This window comes from Ptychodera flava, chromosome 5 (assembly GCF_041260155.1).
Source record: "Ptychodera flava strain L36383 chromosome 5, AS_Pfla_20210202, whole genome shotgun sequence".
NCBI lineage: Eukaryota > Metazoa > Hemichordata > Enteropneusta > Ptychoderidae > Ptychodera > Ptychodera flava.
The window spans coordinates 31,890,975-31,913,123 of record NC_091932.1 but is presented as its reverse complement, the minus strand read 5'-3'; the positions used below and the strand labels follow the sequence as shown (position 1 = coordinate 31,913,123).

The following is a 22,149-nucleotide window of genomic DNA, read 5'->3' as shown; positions in this document are numbered from 1 at the left end:
AATGTGTTCATTGTTCAAGAGAGTCAGGTTGTAAGTAGTTGACACACTTCCTGCCATCTGGTCATTGTATATCTCATCCAAAGATGGTCAATACAAAGGAATGGACCATTTGATCCTGGGGGGGGGGGAATCTTGGCAGATTTTGAAATAAATTACAAGCAAATGTCCTTTAAAAATTCAGCCAGAGAAGGTTTGATAAAAAAAAGGTGGGAGAGTGGGAAAAAAGAATGTACAATGGATCGAATAAGAAGGATAATGTACCTCATCAATCTTCCAGACCCCCCCCCCCCCCTTAGTCAAATTGTCCACTCTGATGTATTTTTGTGCACAATTAACCATGCAGTGCATATTAGTTTAAGATGTCAAGTTAGGTAAGGATTTGAAAGGAATAGTCAAGTTCACCACAGTTAAATTTCTGAACTTTATCTCTTGTGTCATCATCCCTGTGTAATTGGTTAAGTTTGTAAGTTGTCCAGATGTGGATGCACCAGTTGTTCTCGAAGAAAAAAATGTTTACTTTTCCCCGTAGGTTTCTGAGTTGATGATTGTATGTTGAAATCTCTCCATGTATCTGGTGTATGGGCAAAATGTAAACATTGGTTGCATGTTATGTATTTCAGTCTATTTCAAATATTGTAAATGAAAAATCAAGAACAGTTTGCTGTATGCTTGTAAAAGCTAACATATTTGTCAATACATGAACTGTCTTGCAGATAGATTGTCTTAAAAATTATCACAGAAGAAGAAAAGGAAAAGAAACTAATCAAATTGCTGTAACATATTCACCCTGAGTGCCTGTAGGCCTTTATTTAACTATTTTATCATTACATTCAGCTGTTTGTTACATCTTTATCACTCTCCTTTCGGGCCAATGTCATCACTCTGTGCCAGTCTGTGTACGTCAGTCTGTCTGTATGTAGTCCCTGTTTCATGCAAGTGTTGGCTTGTTTTGATAACTGTATGGGAGCAAACAGTGATGTTGTCACTATTTTTTCATGTTCTTAGCCATAACTCGGGCACATCTCAACCGATTTTATACAAAGTTGGTACAAGGACATTGACCTATGCCATACATATGCATGTTGATTTGTTTTATTATTAGATTGAATATGGCTGCGTGGCAGCCAGCTTTTACATTTTTTTTTTCATTTCCAGAACCATAACTCAGACATGTATCAACCAATTATATTCAAAATTGGTAGAACCACATTGACTTATGTCATACATGTATACGTCAATTTGTTTCACTGTATGATCCAATATGACAGTGTGACGGCCATTTTGTTACAATATTTTCATGTCCAGAGCCATAACTCAGGCATGTCTGAACTGATTTTATTACCTTCTCGTGTCTATTTATAGACAGAGAAGGTATTAGAGTTGAAAACCAATATGCTGCTGTCAAGAACTTCCGTCTGTCAAGACTTCCGTCTGTCAAGATCCGTTGACGGCATGCCATTGTGATGGGTCATATCATAAACTGGTGGGGGTGTTCATGGCTCAGGTTGAGGTGTGGGAGAACGATTTTGAGCTATGACAAAAATCAAAAGGGACTTAGCGGCATAGCCACAGTGTTAAGCCTTTCTCCAAGGTTTCTTAGTTGACTACAATCTATTACAGACTACTGAGCTGACGTTAGGGGTACTCACTTTGTGTTTGCTCACTCTGTGAGCGCTAGTGTTTGGTACTGAGTTGCGTGGATATCCCCTCATGGCCTCACGTGATCTGGGCCTGTTGCATAATCTGCAGAGATGATCATATGCCTCCGAGTCTGAAAACTGTCATTGTGTAAGCCTGTCGGCATTTTCCTTGCATTTTTTCTCATTTAATTTTGCAAAATATCGGCGAGTACCTCAATATTTCAAGATAACCCTTTCTTCCCAGTCGTTTCCTGGAGTTTCAGAGTCATATGAACGAAAATGAGTGAAAGTTTTAGATAGGAAAATCGGACGTCGGCCATGTTCAATGTTTACAGTACAATCAGAAGTTTAAGTGGAGGAATTAACCAACAAACACAGGAGTGTTCATGATGCCCGCCCTCTAGAGGCAGACCCTCCTATATGAAGTACCACATTGATGCTTGTGGAAAGCTTGACCACACAATGGAGCATTTAAACTTTCAAAAATGACAAACTGAATAAGAAGGTATTCAGAAAATGTCAAATACTGAGGAAAAATGCGCAAATATTCAAAATAAACAGGTTAACTGATTGGTCAGCTATAAAAAACAATGAAAATGTTTATGATCAAAAGTTTTTGAGATGCGCACATTTTAACAAATACAGAAATTATTAACATTATAAATATAAGACCAAACTATTTTTTCAGGGATGGGACAGGTTGGAAATGAGGGGTGAGAGACAAAGGCACTCCTATTGCTGCATGTGGATGCAGCCACACCATTTCATTTACAGCATACTTATTCACAGTTTTGTGTTCAAGTTCCATATTGTACTGACTGTCATACAAGGATAACATAAGCAAATCAAATCAAATTAGAAAAGGATCAATGCTGTTGTGTGGATTTTGCTGAACATGGCTGATATTTCGCCCTATATATTTGGTATCCAGCAAAGGCATATTTTGATGTAAAGTCAAAATTAACACTACATTGCTGACAATATATTTTACCGTTTCTCCATGAATTTTCTTTTTTAAATTATAGTATATTAGTACTTCAAACAGATTAACAGTTATCGTGATGTCAACCCATAATTTTACATCACAAAGACTGTAATTCTGCCAATTTTTTTGTTTTTCAGTCATTTTATAAATTTTGCACTGCACAAGATGATTGAACAAATTGCAATGTTTGAATTTGTAAACTCAAAGAATAAAAATCCTTTGGTCACAAATTAAATTATTTTTTGAAAAGAAATTTACTCTTAAACACTTTTAGCATATATTCTTTACACGGTCATGTATTTCAAGGAAAATATGCCTATTAAAAACAGTAATTTCTTCACTTTCAATTTTTTTTCAATACTATGACAATTATCAGCCATGAGGTTATACAAACACAAGACCAGATAGGCGTTTTTCATCATTTCCACAGGACTCTTTGGAAAATCCATTAAAAACAGATAAAAGTGACTGGAAATGATCACTTGGTATACATTTAATTTACAGATGCCAGGTTGTGTATTTCACATGCACTCAGGTCAGTAAGGAAGTGCGTCATTACTATTTTGGACTGTTAATTCTTATTTCTGAATTGTTTAACTTTTTTCCACATTGAACTATCTTTAGGCAGTTTATACAGTAGCTTAGAATTTTTTTGATTGATGTATTTAATCATCTTTTGGGTTCTTTGGGTCCATATCCCACCTCATGCCCCTACATCATCAACTATTTACCAACAACTCCATGCCAACAACCAATTACCTGACCTGGCCACACATTAGAGAAGGTACAGCGTCATTGACGGTATTTTTCAAAATTGGTACAAGGACATTGACCTATTTCATACATATGCACCTTGATTTTGTTACATTATATGATTCAATATGGCCTTCTGGCAGCCATTTTTTTACGTTTTTTTCATGTCCAGAGCCATAACTCAGGCAAGTCTCAACCGATTATTTTCAAAGTTAGTACAAGGCCATTGTCTTATGTCATACATGTGCGTCTCAATTTTTAGACCGTAAGATCAAATATAGCTGTGTGGCGGCCATTATGTTACGATTTTTGTGTCTGCTGCCATAACTCAGACATGTATCAACTGATTTTATTCAAGGTTGGTACAAGGACATTGACCTATGTACTAAATATGCATGTCAATTGGCTTTACAATCTGATGCGATATGGCTGCCTGGTTGCCATTTTGTTACGATTTTTCATGTCTGGAGCCATAACTCAGATATGTATCAACTGATTTTATTGAAAGTTGGTACAAGGACATTGACCTATGTCATTCATATGCATATCTATTGGTTTCACAATCCAATGCTGCCTGGTGGCAACTTTGTAATAATTTTTTCATGTATACATGTAGAGCCATAACTCAGACATACGGTATTTCCACCGATATCATTCAAAGTTGGTACAAGGACATTGACCATCTGTATGTCATGCATATGCACATCAATTTGTTTCACGACATGTCAATTATTGAATTGACAGAATAAGGCTGATATTTCTAGAAATACTACATTCAATTTCATGAAACTTGATAGAGATGTTATTCTCACAATGCTTTAACAGTCAATAAGGACATTTATCCGTGTCAAGTTAATTTATTTGTAGTTGCATAAGTAATTAACTTTCCTAATTATTGTGATACTGCATCAAATTTGATTAAACTTGTACAGATGTTGATGTCATAGTGTTGTAAATACAGTTCAATGACACTTGCGCTATCATTTAAATTAATTGCTATTTTGCATTTACATAATAATGGCTGCATCACGTATGTCAAAGACGAGTGTAATGCGGCTCACAACCGCACAAGCAGCAATACAACCCCACCAAGAGGTGATATTGAGGGATAACCTCAGATGATACCATTTTACAGCTATACATGTACTCTAATGAATTCTACAACACCCATTTCTTTACCAACAGGAGCTTCAATGGTCTTACAAAGTCTTGTGCAACATGGTCTGATTACGTGGGAGTATGGTTGGACTTGTGAGCGGAATGATAGAGAACATCTTAATTTGCAATGTGGATTAGATCAAACTGACATGCAATCTACACTGCCTAGAGATTCCTTTGATTCGGTGAAGTGCCATTTCCAAAAGAGCCAGAGTTACATGCAAAATCTACAAGCAAGCTTGGATAAGAGCCAAGATGTAAATGGACACAATTGCAAAGTATGTGGTCCAGTATTTAAATGGAAGGATGAGCTAGAAAATCATGAATTAGTTCATGTAGGTCTCAGACCATATGAATGTGAAAAGTGCGGCAAAAGATTCTCACGCAAGGGCAGTCTTAAGACTCATATGTTAACTCACTCAAATATCAGATTGTTTGAGTGTGAAGTGTGTGGCAAAACATTCACACAGAAGGGCACCCTGAAGAGACACTTTTCGACTCACTCAAATATCAGACCACATGGCGAAACATTTACACAGAAGGACTCTCTTAAGACTCATATGTTGACTCCCTTAGAGGACAAAACACATGAATGTGAAGTGTGTGGCGAAACATTTCCACTGCTGAGCAGTCTTAAGACACATTTGTTGACCCATTCAAACATTGGACCCTATGAATGTAAAGATTGTGGCGAAACATTTACACAGAACGACACTCTTAAGACTCATATGTTGACTCACTTTGAGATCAGACCATATGAATGTGAAGTGTGTGGCGAAACATTTACATGGCTGAGAAGTCTTAAGACACATTTTTTAACCCATTCAAACATCAAACCACATGAATGTCAAGAGTGTGACAAAATATTTACACAGAAGAGCAGCCTCGAAACTCATATGCTTACTCACTTACAGCTCAGACCTTATGAATGTGAAGTGTGCCTCAGAAGATTCACACACAAGAGCAGCCTTAACAAACATTTGTTGATCCATTCAAATATCAGACAACATGAATTTGAAGAGTGTGGCAAAATATTCACACACAAGAAGATCCTTATAGTTCATATTTTGACTGACTTAAAAATCGGACCACATGAATGTGAAGTGTGTCACAAAACATTCACACAGATGAGTGACCTTAAGTCTCACAGGTGTACTCATGTGAACATGAAACCATATGAATGTAAAGAGTGTGGCAAAACATACACACAGCGGGGCCATCTTTGGCAACATATGCTGACCCATTCAAATAGACAACTAGAATGCAAAGAGCAGGGCAAAACATATACTCTAGGGAATAGTCCTAAGAGGAAGCTAAAACAACATATGAAGACCCACACAAGTAGAAGCCCACATGAATGCAAAGAGTGTGGTAAGACATTCACACACATCAGCAAGCTAACAAGACATGTAAGGACCCACACAAATATCAGACCATATAAATGCAAGGAGTGTGGTAAGACATTTATTCAAAAGGGCCATCTTCAGCAACATATGTTGACCCACACAAATATCAGACCACATGAATGCAAAGAGTGTGGTAAGACATATACAGAAAAGAGCAACCTAACGACACATATGAGGACCCACACAAATATCAGACCATATGAATGCAAAGAGTGTGGTAAGACATTCATACACAACAGCAAGCTAAGAAGACATATGAGGACCCACACAAATATCAGATCATTTGAATGCAAGGAGTGTGGTAAGACATTTATTCAAAAGGGCAATCTTCAGCGACATATGTTGACCCACACAAATATCAGACCATATGGATGCAAAGAGTGTGGTAAGACATTCACAGACAACAGCAATCTAACGGCACATATGAGGACCCACACAAATATCAGACCATATGGATGCAAAGAGTGTGGTAAGACATTTATTCAAAAGAGCCATCTCCAGCAACATATGAGGACCCACTCAAATATCAGACCATTTGAATGCAAGGAGTGTGGTAAGACATTTATTAAAAGCAGCCATCTTAAGCGACATATGTTCACGCACACAAATATCAGACCACATGAATGCAAAGAGTGTGGTAAGACATTTAAAACCAGGAGCATGCTAACGGCACATATGAAGACCCACACAAATATCAGACCACATGAATGCAAGGAGTGTGGTAAGACGTTCACCGACACCAGCAATCTAAGGAGACATATGGGGACCCACACAAATATCAGACCACATGAATGCAAAGAGTGTGGTAAGACATTTATTCAAAAGGGCCATCTTCAGGAACATATGTTGACCCACTCAAATATAAGACCACATGAATGCAAAGAGTGTGGTAAGACATTTATACAAAAGAGCAAGCTAACAAGACATATGATGACCCACACAAATATCAGACCATATGAATGCAAGGAGTGTGGTAAGACATTTTCTCAAAATAGCCATCTTCAGCAACATATGTTGACCCATTCAAATATCAGACCACATGAATGCAAAGAGTGTGGTAAAACGTTCAAACTGAAGAGTGCTCTTCATAGACATGTGTCATTCAAACATCAGGCCACATAAATGCAAAGAGTGTGGAAGAACATTTACCCGGCAGAATGTTCTTAAGGAACATATGTTTATCCATTCTGAGATAAAACCATACCAATGAAATACAGATGAGCAAAGACACATGAGGACTGACACGAATATCAAACCGTTTGAGTGCAAGGAATGTCGTAAAATGTTCACACCGAAAGGGAATTTTCAGAGACACAGTTTGACCCATTCAAATATCAGACCTCATGAATGCAATGAGTGCGGCAGAACATTTACCCTGCAGAATATTCTTTGCACTGTGGCATTACAGTGAAGATATGTTTCTGTAAGACTCAGTCACCTCCATCAAAATCTTCGAAGAGGCCAAATAATACAGAAGAATGTTGTTAGGAGATATGAAAACAAAAAATTCAGCAAGAACCTGCACGTCAACGAATGAACAGTCTACACCTTGTTCTTCAAAATGCATAACTGATTTTGAAGGCTTCAGTGATGCACCAGAAGATAAATAAACAGTCAATATTGACTCTAGTTCCATAAATTTATGTACACTGCTGTCATAAAGATACAAATTGATATGAAAAAATAATTAAATCATAGTGCAAGCTCTGAAAAGACATGGAGTTATTAAATCAGTGTGAAAGGACTTTGACAAAACACTGGAATACATGGGAGACAAAGGCGTGCCGATTTGAACCAGATATGAACTAAATGTGCTCACATATTTTACAATAGGTTCATTAATAGTAGTACGCAGAGCAATCAGACCAAAATGTGCTATAGAAATATGAACAATTTTGTAATTAAAAAATTATTTGATCTTAACAGAGGTGTTGGACAGGGTGTCCACTGTCGCCTTATTCAATTATTACAGAAGTTGAGCTTTTGACATGAACCAGAAAGAATTCCTGCCAGGTTAATATGCTGATGCTTCATTTGACTGTTAGTTGGCTCACCAAGGTCATTGTAGGAGGTCCTAAATCTATTAGAATTTTTTTTAATTTCTGGTCTCCATTGCATTTGGGATTTGGTTTGGTTCAAAAGCCTGTGGCGGGGAACATCTGGAAACGCAATAAAATATCAAATGGTCTGACAAACCTCTAACTTTCCTTGGAGTCAGCTTTGATGTAAGCTGGAAGATTTATATAACTTACCAGTTATTAGGGCAATGGAATGCTTGTTAAGGCCCTATAGCTTTATCGTTTAGCATTATTTTCTTTGATTTTCCTTCCAAACTAAAACAAATTCATTGGAATGTACTCATTGAGGGGTATTTATACAGGCAGAATAAACTGTCCACTTGGACTGCATGTGCAATTTTGAGCAAGATAAACAATAAATGTTTGCCCAAACATAAAATGGCGCCCTTGTACAAATAAAGCAAAAAGACAGTATGCAGTGCATATATGCATTGGAATCTTCACAGAAACAACAGAGTAGTCTAATACAATACATAGTGACGAATGTTTTCCACTGAGACACCATATGCTATGTTTTCTTTGTAATATTATCAATTTTCGAAAATGGCAGGAAATCAAAATAACGATTAAAATTAAAATTTACTTGTCCAATTTTCCAGCGGTAAAAGACTATATCCTTTAAATCTGTATAATTTAAAGAAAACCAGAGAAAAAAGAAAGTCTTTTTCAGATAGACAAATTTCAAGAGTTACAGCTACAGGGGCTTTAAGTACTTTGGCAACAAGGTCTCTGACTTTGTGTGGCAATATGTGTGTTATCAAAACCATGGCAATACCGTATACATATTATGTCAGCCTTACCTATTATGTGCACAACTCTTTTAAAGGCATTGCTCGCAATCCCTAGGATCTCCTTTCTTCTAGTCTGTAAGAGGATTATGGAAGTGTGATAGCCTTTTGTTTTCCATTCAAATTGTAATTAGGTTGGTAAATTTTCTGATGAGACAATCTGGTGCCAACACATGCCTTTTAAAAAATGAATGATATTGTATTTAACTCTGTATATGGAACAAAAGACAAAAGTAAACAGACTAAGGTTATGCTGTGACGTGCGAAATGATGGTCTGAACATGATAGATTTGTCAACATTAACTAGCTCTTTAGCTACTATAGACTATAGTCTATAGAAGCTATTGGGATGGGTATCCGTCCGGCGTCCGTCGTCAGTCTGTATGTATGTATGTATGTACGTATGTATGTATGTATGTACGTATGTATGTACGTATGTATGTATGTATGTATGTATGTATGTATGTATGTATGTATGTATGTATGTCCGTTTGTGAGGCGTCCGTCCACTCAAATATCTTGAGAACCGCAGTACTTACTGATTTGATATTTGTGGTATAGATTAAAAATATGATTTTGAGAAACTCTTTTTTTTAATTTTTTGATATTGTTGAAAATAGGCAAATTAATTCTAAAAAAGTCGTTTTTGGTAAAAAATCTTCTTCTTCATAACCGCTGGTCAGACAGCTTTGTTATTTGGTATACAGGTCCCTAGGGATAACCCAACTTAGATTTGTTCAAATTATGATGAAATATGCAAATCTGTATTTTTAAGGAATTTTTTTGTCATTTTTGGTCAAAATTTGACTTATTACATTGTATGTAATTCTTGTACTGTATAAACCCTATCAATTCACCCAGAAAAAAATAATTAATATGATTTTAAATAATTGAATTAATTAGGAAATCATCAAAGCCAAAATAATTTTAGTGTAGAATTATCAGAAAGTTCAACTTTTTTTGACAGTTCATAGTGAAATGCTTACCATCTTGGAGGATTAAAACATGTAAAGGCAACTTTCCTGAATGCCAACTTTGACATATTCTGAACCGTCATTTATTGTGCCCTGTATGTTATCTAAAAGAAATTGCTTATAATAGTTTGTCATGATAGGGTGGTCAAATAAATATAGATAGAGAAGGTTCTAATTTCCGTTTATGGTTGACTTGGTAAGGATAAAATAAAATTACTTTTTGAGGAAAAAAATAGAGTGGTCAATTAAAAGAGTGGTCAAAGTCATAGGGTTTTTATGGTAAAGCTGGGCTGTAAGATTCCTCATGTGCTATTTACAGCAATTATGCAATCTGTGTAAACAGCGCAATGAAAGTTACATGATTCCTTATAATGCTATTGATGAGCTTGAACTTCTTAAGTTTCAAACATTTGTCTCTTCAGTGTACTTTCTCTGAGTATGTACAGTCTCAACTTATTCAACAGAACTTACTTACAATGGTCAGGCCATCCTGAAATGAGCTATCAAAGATATCCACCTTCTCCATCAATACATGTGTCACAAAAGGTTATTCTCTACATAACACAGCAAAACTCTGTCAACTGTTGAGTCGCTTGTTTTTTCAAAACCACTGGTCAGACAGCTTTTTAATTTGGTTTACAAGTCCCTAGGATGACCTTAGTGAGATAATTTCATACAGTCAGAAAATACTTAATTTTGTATCCATGTCTATAGTAGCTTCAGGGACTTTGGCCCTATGTTTACATATTACCTTGATTCATCGATGTGTGACTAAGAAAGTCAAAGCAAGGAATTGTTTAAGGCTGTCAGTGGATTTAGTGGACATTGTCTCCACTACTGTACCCCGCCAATTGCAAGGAACTTACCATAAATATATTTTAGTCAAAATAAGCTTGAAAGAACACAATTGGAACTAATTTGGGATAATTGGATTTTCATATTTTTCAAATTTCTCAAAAGTGTTAGATGCCGTACAGCTGAATGTTGCAATATCGCAAATTACTCATAAAAGCAAGTGTGTAATATAAAAAGAAAAGCAGATGAGATCACATTAGCAGATTAAATCGACTTTACTTCACCATCCAATTATCCCAAATTAGTTCCAATCGTGTTAAAGATACTTTAATGTCACAGTCTGATGTTTTGAGATTGCTGAATCAAGGTCAAGAAGATAGATGCAATTTCACAGTGTATTTGGTCAAACCCAAACATTCAAATCGATGATACAGCAGCGCAATATGTTAAGTGGCACAAATATGGCATTTGTAATTTGGAAGATTTTCTGGACTAAAATCAATGTTTTATAACATTTATTGAATGTGGTCATAAATACAATATACCACAGTCACAAATGTTGAAATTCTCAAGTATTATTGATGCTATTTGTAGGCAATTGAAAGCCAAAATATAAAATAAAACAAATTATCAATTAATAGACCATCAATTGTCAAAAAAGAAGCTTATGCAGGTATCTTGGGCCTGGCGGAGATGGATACATTGTATGCGCATTATTGTACAACTTGGATACTTTGTTGTCCTCTTGAATTGTTCAGTTTTGTACTTTGCCCAATTTTCGAATGGACCATACCACACTCTTTGTTAGTGTGAGGTGAGTATAATAAAGATTGATTGATTGCAAAACGTCTTTCTCTTCGCTATTCGGCTTTTGTACGACTCTGCAACTACTTGAGTCGTATAATTGATCTGCCGATCAAATATTTTTATGTGTTTCTTGGGCTAATATGGATGATGTTGAAAAAAAATTCAAAATGAGGTCATGCCCATTTCTTCTTGGGTCACAAATAATACGATTTCCATCAACACAACTAAAACTAAATGTATGGTTGTCACTTCACGTCCAAAGATTTATTGTTTGAAGAATTCCAACGTTATTTTAAATGTGCGTATAAATGATTCTGACATTTTTAATGTTTTATCGCATACTCTTCTTGGTGTTGAGATTGACAGTACACTGAGTTGGGACACTGATATTGACACCTCATGTAAAAAATTCTCATCTAGAATTGGCGTCTTGTGAAAGCTGCGTGCTTTGACTCCACATCACGTTCTTCTTATAGTTTATAACGCCACTTTTCTGTCAGTATTTGATTATTATTGTATTGTATTGGGCAACACAACAAAGACCAATCTTCTAAGAATTTATAAGCATCAAAAAGAGCTGCTAGGGTCATTCTAGGTGTTGATTTATCTGTGTCTTCCCGAGTTCTCTTTTTATGTCAAAATTGGCTACCGATTGACTTTCGCATAAATTATTTTGTCACTGTAATGACATTTGAAATTCTCAATGGTCTTGCTCCTGGTTTTTTAGACCAGTTCCGCTATATCGCAGACATGAGGAATTTCAACACACGCAGCTCAAGTAACAATAATTTATATGCACCTTCTTTTAAATCATCTGCTGGACAAAGAACTTTCATTGACCGTGCTACTGTACTATGGAACGATATTCCCCCATATATAAGAAATGTTAAAACTATGTCACCATTCAAAAAACGACTGCTTGAGTTTTCGTTTGCTAAATTTAAGTATGAAGGTTCTTCCTTTGATTGTTTTTCTTTCCATCTGTCCCCATTTGTGTCATGTGTATATAACAAGACAGATTATTTTCTAGTAATGATGTATATTTCTGAGGGCTCTGATGTAAATTACAATCAGTTTGTAAATCAGACCACCCTTCTTAAATAAAATGTTAATAAATAAATAAATAAATTGTGAAGTCAGTGAAAAAAATGTAATTTGAAATACTAAATTCACGACTGAATAGAAATTAATGACGGCAAAAATCAATAGATGAAATTTTGTTCAGTGCTGTATCATTAATATTGAAAAAATACTAATTAATCCAGAATATATAGGCCTAGTGGTATCCTACATTAAACACCTTGAACAGTTCCGGCAAACTGATGAAAGACAAATGACAAAACATATGGAACAGATGGCAAAGTGTATATAAATGATCAAAGGTATATAAATGCATCGATATTGTTAGTTTTGCGTTTTATATTGGCAAAAAATTTATCATAGTTTTCTCATAGACTATCTACCACGTAAACTTATAGTGAATCAACATGTCGGTGAAATTCCAAAATCCAATTTCTTACACACACATCCATTTGTAACCACCCCAGTCTAATTAAGTACTTTAGTATGGAGAATCAAAAACTGATTTCTTGGAAGGCCTTTATTCTCTCTCTTTCGTACATTTGGTGGTGTCATGGTCCCTGGCCGGCTGGTCAGATGCAGTGAACAATTCACGCATACGCCATAAACAGGCACGCTGACCTTAAAACCGGAGGGAAAACTACCCCCGCAAGCCTCAAACAGGGTGTATCTTCTCTACCTCACGTTCGCTTCACAGGAGTATAATGATTTTGGACCAGTATAAGCGACATTTTAAGCATCTAAACCCGGGTGGATCGCGGATTCAATAACTTCTGATTTAAGTGATTTTCATCGAAAGGTCGTCTTTCATCAAACGAGCCCAAAATTTTTGGCGGGGATTAAACGCCATATGGGGTTACTCACTCCACTGATAATGATATGGCGTGGTCAATTTTGACTGTATTTGCCCTTGATTCAAAACCCGACCTAAATAGCATCAAATTTATAAAGTTTAGAACGATAATTAGAGGCGCTAAAAAGCATCAAATCTATAAAGTTTAGAACGACAATTATCGCGCTAAATATCGGATATATCACCCTAAAATTTTTCTTGGTCTGCCAGAAAGCCCGAGCTAAATAGCATCAAATTTATAAAGTTTAGAACGATAATTATCACGCTAAATATCGGATATATCACCCCAACATTTTTTTTGGTGTGCCAGAACGCCCGAGCTAAATAGCGGCAAATTTATCAAGTATAGAACGATAATTAGACGCGCTAAATATCGGATATATCACCCTAAATTTTTTCTCGGTCTGCCAGACAGCCTTAGCTAAATAGCGGCAACCTTATAATGGTTAGAACGATAAGTATATCTGCTAAATTCAATAAGGTTAGAAAGGCAAATTTATAAAGTTTAGAACGATAGTTGGGCAGTTGTTTAGCTGTGTTTAGCTTCATTAGCTCCCGTAGTCAATGTACGTAGTTTAGAAACGCATCAGTGTAAAAGACACAATTCCGCACCTTACTCGCTCTTATCGTGTTCTGATGATATCACACGTTCTCTTGTCGTTTGGCACTCGCTTTCTACATGAAACCACAGGGAATTTAGTAATCTTCTTCTTGTTGTTGTTGTTGTTGTTATTGTTGTTGTTGATGATGATGATGATGATGACGATAATAAAAAGTATTAAAAAAACAATGTGTCATTCCTTGCTGTTGTTTGTCGATGTTGTAGATAATTGTAAAAGAAAACTGTAATCGTGACAAAAAAAACGACGTAGGTCGCCCAACGTCACTCCCGTTCCATTATACAACCTTGAAGATGGCTGATGAGCCTTGATCAGGGGCATCTCGATTCCACCATTGGTTGTATAATAGGACGGGAGTGACGTTGGGCGACCTACGTCGTTTTTTTTTTTGTCACGATTACAGTTTTCTTTTACAATTATCTACAACATCGACAAACAACAGCAAGGAATGACACATTGTTTTTTTATATTTTTTATTATCGTCATCATCATCATCATCATCATCACCATCAACAACAACAATAACAACAACAACAACAACAAGATTACTCAATTCCCTGTGATGAAACGCGCCCTTTTCACGTACACCTTTTCTGTGACAGAATAAAAATTTGAATTTATTAGGCACCTCCGTCTGACACAAACGTTAATGTCAGAGTGACTGCATCCATTGACTTTTTATCCATGAGTCTCGTATCACAAAAGAGATTGGTGTATTTAGTTTTGTCTATCAAAAGTGTCGCCCTAGCCTGGATCTCATCGACTCATCTGGACTTTGGCACCTCTATCAAGGTCTCTTTTGGCCGTTAACCGTTTACACTTGCATGTTCATCACACACGTTGTCTTCTAAGATACACACAGAATTTTTTGGTTAACCAGACATTAGCACTGCCGACTAATTTAATAATTGTGTGTGTGTGTGTGTGTGTGTGTGTGTGTGTGTGTGTGGGTACGGTGTGTGTGTGTATGCTCACGCGCACAGTCGATTGCCTTTCTGTTTGACGTGAAAAAAAGTCAAAAACTGGCACCCTGTGCTCTAGCAATTAGTGATCCAACTGTGCTAGCCCCTGCTATGTTTTTCTTGCAATTTTGAGTTACCTCTTTGAAAGATTTGATTTGAAAGATTTTCATGTTTTTCTATTAACCAGTGATTAAATGAGTCGGCAACTTTAATGTCTGGCTTATCAACGCACTTTGTGTGTAATTTAGAAGAAAATGTGTGTGATGAACATTCAAGTGTCGATGAAGTGTAAACGATCAACATGAAAGAGCTGTAATATGTGTCTGCGCTATTTTGTCTACACAACAAACGGAGTTTCTGATATTTAAGGAGAGCGCCCCCATGCAGTTATCAAAAGGTCAAAGTTGAGCTTCTGACCTGTACTGACCGACGCCATCCCGAGACCAACAACAATCGATCAGAGGACGACCTGTTTGGAGGCAATATATAATATTGTCCAGAAATTGTCAAAGGGCCTTTTACTGTAAGTGTTTGAGCAGCAGGATTCGCACTTTGGGGATGGAATCGAAGGGGATAGTTAACCAGAAGAGTACTAAGGTGACCTCGACCAGCCAGCCAACAACCTTGGAGTTGGACGGTGGTACTCGTCCATTCAACTATGGAGCAAGATTCAACCTTTACTTTCCGCTGGACACCCAAGGTAAGGTCCCAAACTTAAAACAGACCTGCACATGTGTGAATAATGATTGGCGAAGAAAAATGGATATGGTTCACTGTTTGCGCCCTCACAGTGCAACTTTAGGATTTAAATTAAATGCAAGGGCACAAAATTCGCGCTGCATTTGATAAATTGCTGTAGACATTACTGTCAGTGTAAATTTTAATCATGCGAATATAGAACATTTCCTGTTATAGTTAGAGTCGCGAATATCACTAATGGTCAGTAGTACTGTAAAATATGTCTTGAAAAATGGTGAAATTAGCTGAGTTTGAGTTACAAGAACAGTAGGCTACAAAAAGCATTAAAAGAAACCATGCACTATACAACCTCCATTGCTAATTTAAAATTAGCAATGGAGGTTGTTGAAAGATCAGTTGGGTTTTGAGTAGAATGCACTAGGGAATAAAACACATGCTCCCATCATACTGACAGTTGTAATCTTAATATTCCAGTCAATGAAAATGAATTTGCTTCACCGGCAGTTAGGCATACCGGTATGTGTTCTAGGCATACCGGTATGTGTATAAAAATTGCAATGAACTTCGTGTAACAGTCTCAAACCAATAAACATGTATGTCAAATGCAATGTCGCAATAGTGAAATAAAACATCACAATGCTGAATTAAATACTGCAGTTTTGAACTGCTGTCTTGATCTGGTTTGGTGTTCTATGGTAGATTATTCAAGGATATGAAAGCCATGAATACAAACTCTGTTGTTCTATGATGTTTTTCTATGAAAGTAAGCATTTCTTGAGATTATTCTTAATATTCAAGTCAAAATTTTTATTTTTTTCAGAGTGTTGTGCCATTTGGAAAGCTGCAGAACATTTTGACCAGCTGCATGAGCTAGAAAAATCATTGGAGACAATTAATTCAAACTTGTGTCAGCAATATCAAGAGAATACATTATCAATGGAAGGTAAGTTTTGCACATGTACATAGAGCAGCACTGAGATTTCCTTTACTCTATTATGTGTATGTGTAAGTGAGTATGTACCGTGAGCAGGCATGCATGTATAGGTACACTGTAAGCAGCTAACTAGGTACTGGGTACTTTTGCATTTGACTGTCTGTATTGTTTTGTATGTACCTATCACAAGATGAACCTGAAAAATTCTCCGGCTAACAGGATTTTCCCACAAAGGCACTGTACCAAGCCCCATAAAGTTTATATAATGCTAAATATAGACAAATATTAGGCATGTCATCTTTTTTGCACTTGTATCTGGCTCCACTTTAGTCAAACAAATCCACACTTTTATGTTCTATCAAGACTGCAAGGACTGCACTCTAGATGTTAAGATAAGCCTCCTACTACTGTATCACTACATGTTTTAACCTTTTGAATGCTGTATTTTTCCCACCAAATTTTAGTGCAACATTTTTAGCAATTTTTATATATTTTTCTGTAATTTTTTTGATAATTTTGAACTAAATGAACATCAAATTTCATTGGCTACAGTTTTTTAGTTCATATTTGGTATGTATATAAATTCCAAAAAGAGCTTATATGATGAGTTGGTGGCTTCTGTATGTCTGTATACATTTATGTATATATGTATGTATGTATGTGCGGATGTATGTCCATCACAGTGAAAAAGCTCCCAAACCGCCACACCTACCATCTTAGTATTTGGTGTACAGGTAGACCCAGGGGTTGAGATGTGATGTTGTTCAAATGAACATGTCAGTTTCAAAAATATGTAAATGAGGTAAAAAAAATTGGAAATCCTGCAAATGTGCAGGAGTGGTGGCAGTAACTGAAACAGCCCACACATCTGAGTAAGAGGTGTATGCCCTTTAACCTATTTGTATGCAGCGTACCTATTATATGTAGGAGTGGTGGCAGTAACTGAAACAGCTTATGAGTCATTTCCTGTCATTGTTCATGAACTGTTACATATTGGCAGACCTGCTCAAACTAAGAGGAACTGAGTTGAAACATTCCTCTGCTATGCATGTTGCTAAAGTTGACCTCCAGTACCTAAAGTTTCAGAACTTATTTACTTTTGTCATTCTTGTTTTTCTGCTTGAATTATTTCTTGAATGGACCAATTCAAACCAAATATGAGCACCCTGTCCTTGATGGTATTTATATCAAACTTTTGGCAAAAATCTGAAAAAAAAATTGACTAGTGTATATTTTTTAAAGGTGACAAAATTTTGCTTTGGCGCTCAAAGGGTTAATCTTTCTGTATTATTGTTTTTATATTTGCTGATAAAGTTTATTGCTGTCAAGAGCTTTTACAATGAGTAAGTCTGACATTGAAATGTTTGGTGATATTTTGTAAAATCATGCATATTTGAGTAAAATCTTATTCATGGAGAGTACCGAAATGCAGTTGATGTTATTGCATTTCTTTCCATTGGCTTCTTGAGAAACATTTCTTGACAGCATTTACTTGATAGCATTAATATTCTGCACTTCCTAAGCAGTGTTCTCCCTAGGATCAAGGGCAAGCATGTCGGAAATTTACATAAAATTTACATAATTAATTTGCATACATTAACATATATTTAAATACATACACACACAAAACAGTCACTGCAAATTGTAGTCATTTAATATGCCTTTTATTTACTTACACACTGCTTCATGAACGTACATATCAGGGGAATAAACAATTAAGTTTACAGGTGGCACCATGAACTGCAATAAATTCATACATGAAAACTGAACGGTCACATCTTGCTTTCTTCAGCAGTCCAACTTCAGTTGTAAAAATTCAACTCGTACTCTCATTGCATGGAGAAACATTTGCGATGAAACATTGCGTCACTTGTTTACGAAATTATACAGAGCAACGAAGCCACACAATCAGGGCTGTGTACCCCAGCGAGTTTTTGAGCACATAAACACATGGTCCCAATGAATAGAGGGACGTTACGGTTTACCATAACAGAAAATTCAGACGTCTTTACACGAATGATCGTCACCAACATTTATGAAACCCCTGTCGTTTTAGTAACTTGCCTCCTTAGCGAACCTGAAACAAGACCTGAACTTGAAAACAGCGTGAAACGCTCAGAGCCCACACATCGACCACCATCTTGGAAATCGCCTGACCTGTTTACGTCATATGGCACTGTAGACATCATTTTGCGACCAAAAAGTTAATCCAAACTCATATTTTTAAAAACTTTGTGCGAAATAAAAAAAGATGACAAGAATGCAAAAGAACGATTGCACGATTAGCCAAAAACCTTGTAAAATGAGTGACCCCAACATCGAGAAACTAGGTCAAGTCAGCGTAGCGTAATATATGACGCACACGTATCGTGTGCAGCCCACGAACTCTACCGTTCTCCTGCTCTGATACTTTCACCGTTTGTCTCAACAACAAGAACAGAAAAATAATTAAAATACAAATGCACATTCGTAATACTGCCATGGAGATTTCATGTAGACTAACCGTCATCAGGTATAGACGCCTTATAAATCTTTTTTGAGGGTCGTAATTTTGACCGATAGCTTTGACCACCAGCATTTTCACGGCGTCGACGTCACTGTAATCCACGTAACTTGATAAACGGTCATTGACAAGGCGCTCGACCCATGCGACCAACATGATCAAAGTCGCGGCTACATCGATGTGCCGCTCGGCCGGTGTTTTTCATCACCTATGTATGTGTCAATTGATTAATGTAAACTTGTCAATCGACACGAAAAAGTCTATTCAGGACTAAAAACGATGTTGATAAGGCTAGTTTTGGCAGATGTCCCATGCCAATGAATACACTGAGCTGTCAAGCAGGGCTGTCAATCAAGGGTGTTGGGAAAAATCTAAAGCGTCACGGCATTGTAGCAAGCGTCACGGCGATCAAGGCAAGCGTCACGGAGACGTGATGCTTGAAGGGCCTAGGGAGAACACTGCTAAAAAATTAGGGGAGACTTTGGATTAATTGGCGTATGCAATCCATACTGATTTTCAAGTTTTGTCAAATGATATGCAAACTACCAGTAATCAATGATGTCAACTGTTTACATAAGTTAATATGTTCTATGATACCATTTTACAGATACATCTACACATGTACTCAAATGAACAGTGCAACACCCATTTCTGTACCTACAGGAGCTGCAATGGTTGTACAAAGTCTTGTGCAACATGGTCTGATTACATGGGAGCATGGTTGGACTTGTGAATGGAATGATAAAGAACATCTGAATCTGCAATGTGGATTAGATAAAGCTGACAACCAGTCTACACTGCCTAGGGATTCCTTTGATTCGATGAAGTGCCATTTCCAAAAGAGACAGAGTGACATGCAAAGTCTACAAGCAAGCTTTAACAGTGGTGCTCGTCCATTCAACTATGGAGGTGGATCCAACCTTGACTTTCCGCTGGGCATTCAAGGTATGGTACTAAACTTAAACTACATAGGCACCTGTGTGTATAATGTTGTGATTGATGAACAAAAATGAATCAGAGGACATGCCTTATATCATGGGGGTTCATATACGGTGATATTGTATCATATTAGACTCTTTGTTTTTGTTTTGTGTATGTCGTCTGTATTTTCATTCATTCTCCATACTTGAACAAAGCATAGAATAAGTTCCTTCCTAAATGTACATGTACATCTCTATGATCAACATAAACCTGTGTTCTACGAGTTGGAAAATTAGTGTGGCGCTTAATTTGTGTATCATTGTAGATTTAAAACCTGCTATTTAGGACATCGTGATGTTGATGACTGAGTGCTGATTTGATTACAGCAATATTCTTGGTTCCAGGCCCAATTTCTGAACAAATGACGTCATTTTGCATTTTGATCTGTGGAGGAAGCAGCCATTGGTTTTCTAAAAAACTGACACAAATGGCAAGAATTTTTGACATTGCACACATTTTAATGTCCAATAAAATGCTTAGTCATGTTGACAACATATTTATCATTCCATAAGGTATATGATAAATCATTTACGGCCCCGATTTGGTTTTGACGACCTTGGCCATACAGTGTACAGGCCCTCGCACACTTGGGCACTTCCACCATACGACCTCAGTCCACAAAATCCATATTAGGGCTGTAAAGATTATAGGGACATAAAAGGCATAATAGTGACAGTGTAATCTTTATTTTCTAGCGAATGAAATTGAATTTGGTTTACCAGGTAAAACCTACTGAATATAACCTGTTATGTGAATGGTTACACATAAACATTGCAACACAAAGTAGCAGATAAAATAATGGAACATGTCAAATACAATATCACATCAGTGAAATAAAACATCACTTTTCTGAATTTGAATATTGCAGAACTGACGTTCCTGTACTCAGTGTTCTATGGTTGATGACTTAAGAAAGGCTAGCCACGAATTAAGACTCTGTCTTTCTATGTCATGAAAGTCATGCAACTCTTTATTTTTCTCAGAATGTAGAGCCATTTGGAAAGCTGCAAAACATTTTGACCAGCTGCATGAGCTAGAAAAATCATTTGAGACAATTCATTCAAACTTGTGTCTGCAATATCAAGAGAACACATTATCAATGGAAGGTAAGCTTTGTGCATGTACATTGTACACAGAGCATCCTTGAGGTTCTGTATTATTAGTCCCCATGGACACCATCTGAGGGGACTTGGTTTGTTCATGTCAGTGCGCCCATCTGTCCATGTGACTGTTAATGCAGATATCTCAGAGATGCCTCGAGTGATTTTATTAAAACTTAGTACAAGAATTACTTCATATGTCATACATATGCACGTTTATTTGTTTTCTGAGACAATCAAATATGGCTGCCGTGCAACCATTTTGTTATGATTTTTTTCATGTCAAGAACCATAACTCAAACATGTATCAAACAATTTTATTAGCTACTATAGACTATAGTCTATAGAAGCTATTGGGATGGGTATCCGTCCGGCGTCCGGCGTCAGTCTGTATGTATGTATGTATGTATGTATGTATGTATGTATGTCCGTTTGTGAGGCGTCCGTCCACTCAAATATCTTGAGAACCGCAGTACTTACTGATTTGATATTTGTTGTGTAGATGAAAAATATGATTTTGAGAAACTTTTTTTTTTAATTTTTTGATATTGTTGAAAATAGGTAAATTAATGTCAAAAAAGGTGTTTTTGGTAAAAAATCTTCTTCATAACCGCTGGTCAGACAGCTTTGTTATTTGGTATACAGGTCCATAGGGGTAACCCAACTTAGATTTGTTCAAATTGTGATGAAATATGCAAATGTGTATTTTTAAGGAATTTTTGTGTCATTTTTGGTCAAAATTTGACTTACATTGTATGTAATTCTTGTACTGTATAAACCCTATCAATTCACCCAGAAAAAAATAATTAATATGATTTTAAATAATTGAATTAATTAGGAAATCATCAAAGCCAAAATAATTTTAGTGTAGAATTATCAGAAAGTTCAACTTTTTTTGACTGTTCATAGTGAAATGCTTACCATCTTTGAGGATTAAAACATGTAAAGGCAACTTTCCTGAATCCCAACTTTGACATATTCTGAACCGTCATTTATTGTGCCCTGTATGCAGCGTTGGAAACTACCGCCCGTC

General features: G+C 36.5%; 2 protein-coding genes across 3 annotated transcripts in view; both read left to right on the top strand.

The window, feature by feature from the left end:
* Nucleotides 1-22,149, top strand: part of LOC139133518 (zinc finger protein 420-like) — a 70,875-nt gene that overhangs the window by 12,083 nt on the left and 36,643 nt on the right. The window lies entirely within an intron of this gene.
* The window catches only part of LOC139133517 (zinc finger protein 585A-like), a 65,972-nt gene that overhangs the window by 32,860 nt on the left and 10,963 nt on the right, over nucleotides 1-22,149 (top strand). The window contains exons 7-8 of one of the 2 annotated variants that reach the window (XM_070700163.1): nucleotides 19,699-19,980; nucleotides 21,000-21,122. In XM_070700163.1, the coding sequence (XP_070556264.1) occupies nucleotides 19,699-19,980; nucleotides 21,000-21,122 (405 nt within the window). Of the gene's footprint in view, nucleotides 1-4,563; nucleotides 9,558-19,698; nucleotides 19,981-20,999; nucleotides 21,123-22,149 lie in introns of those variants that run through there. The other variant, XM_070700161.1, reaches the window with a different exon arrangement.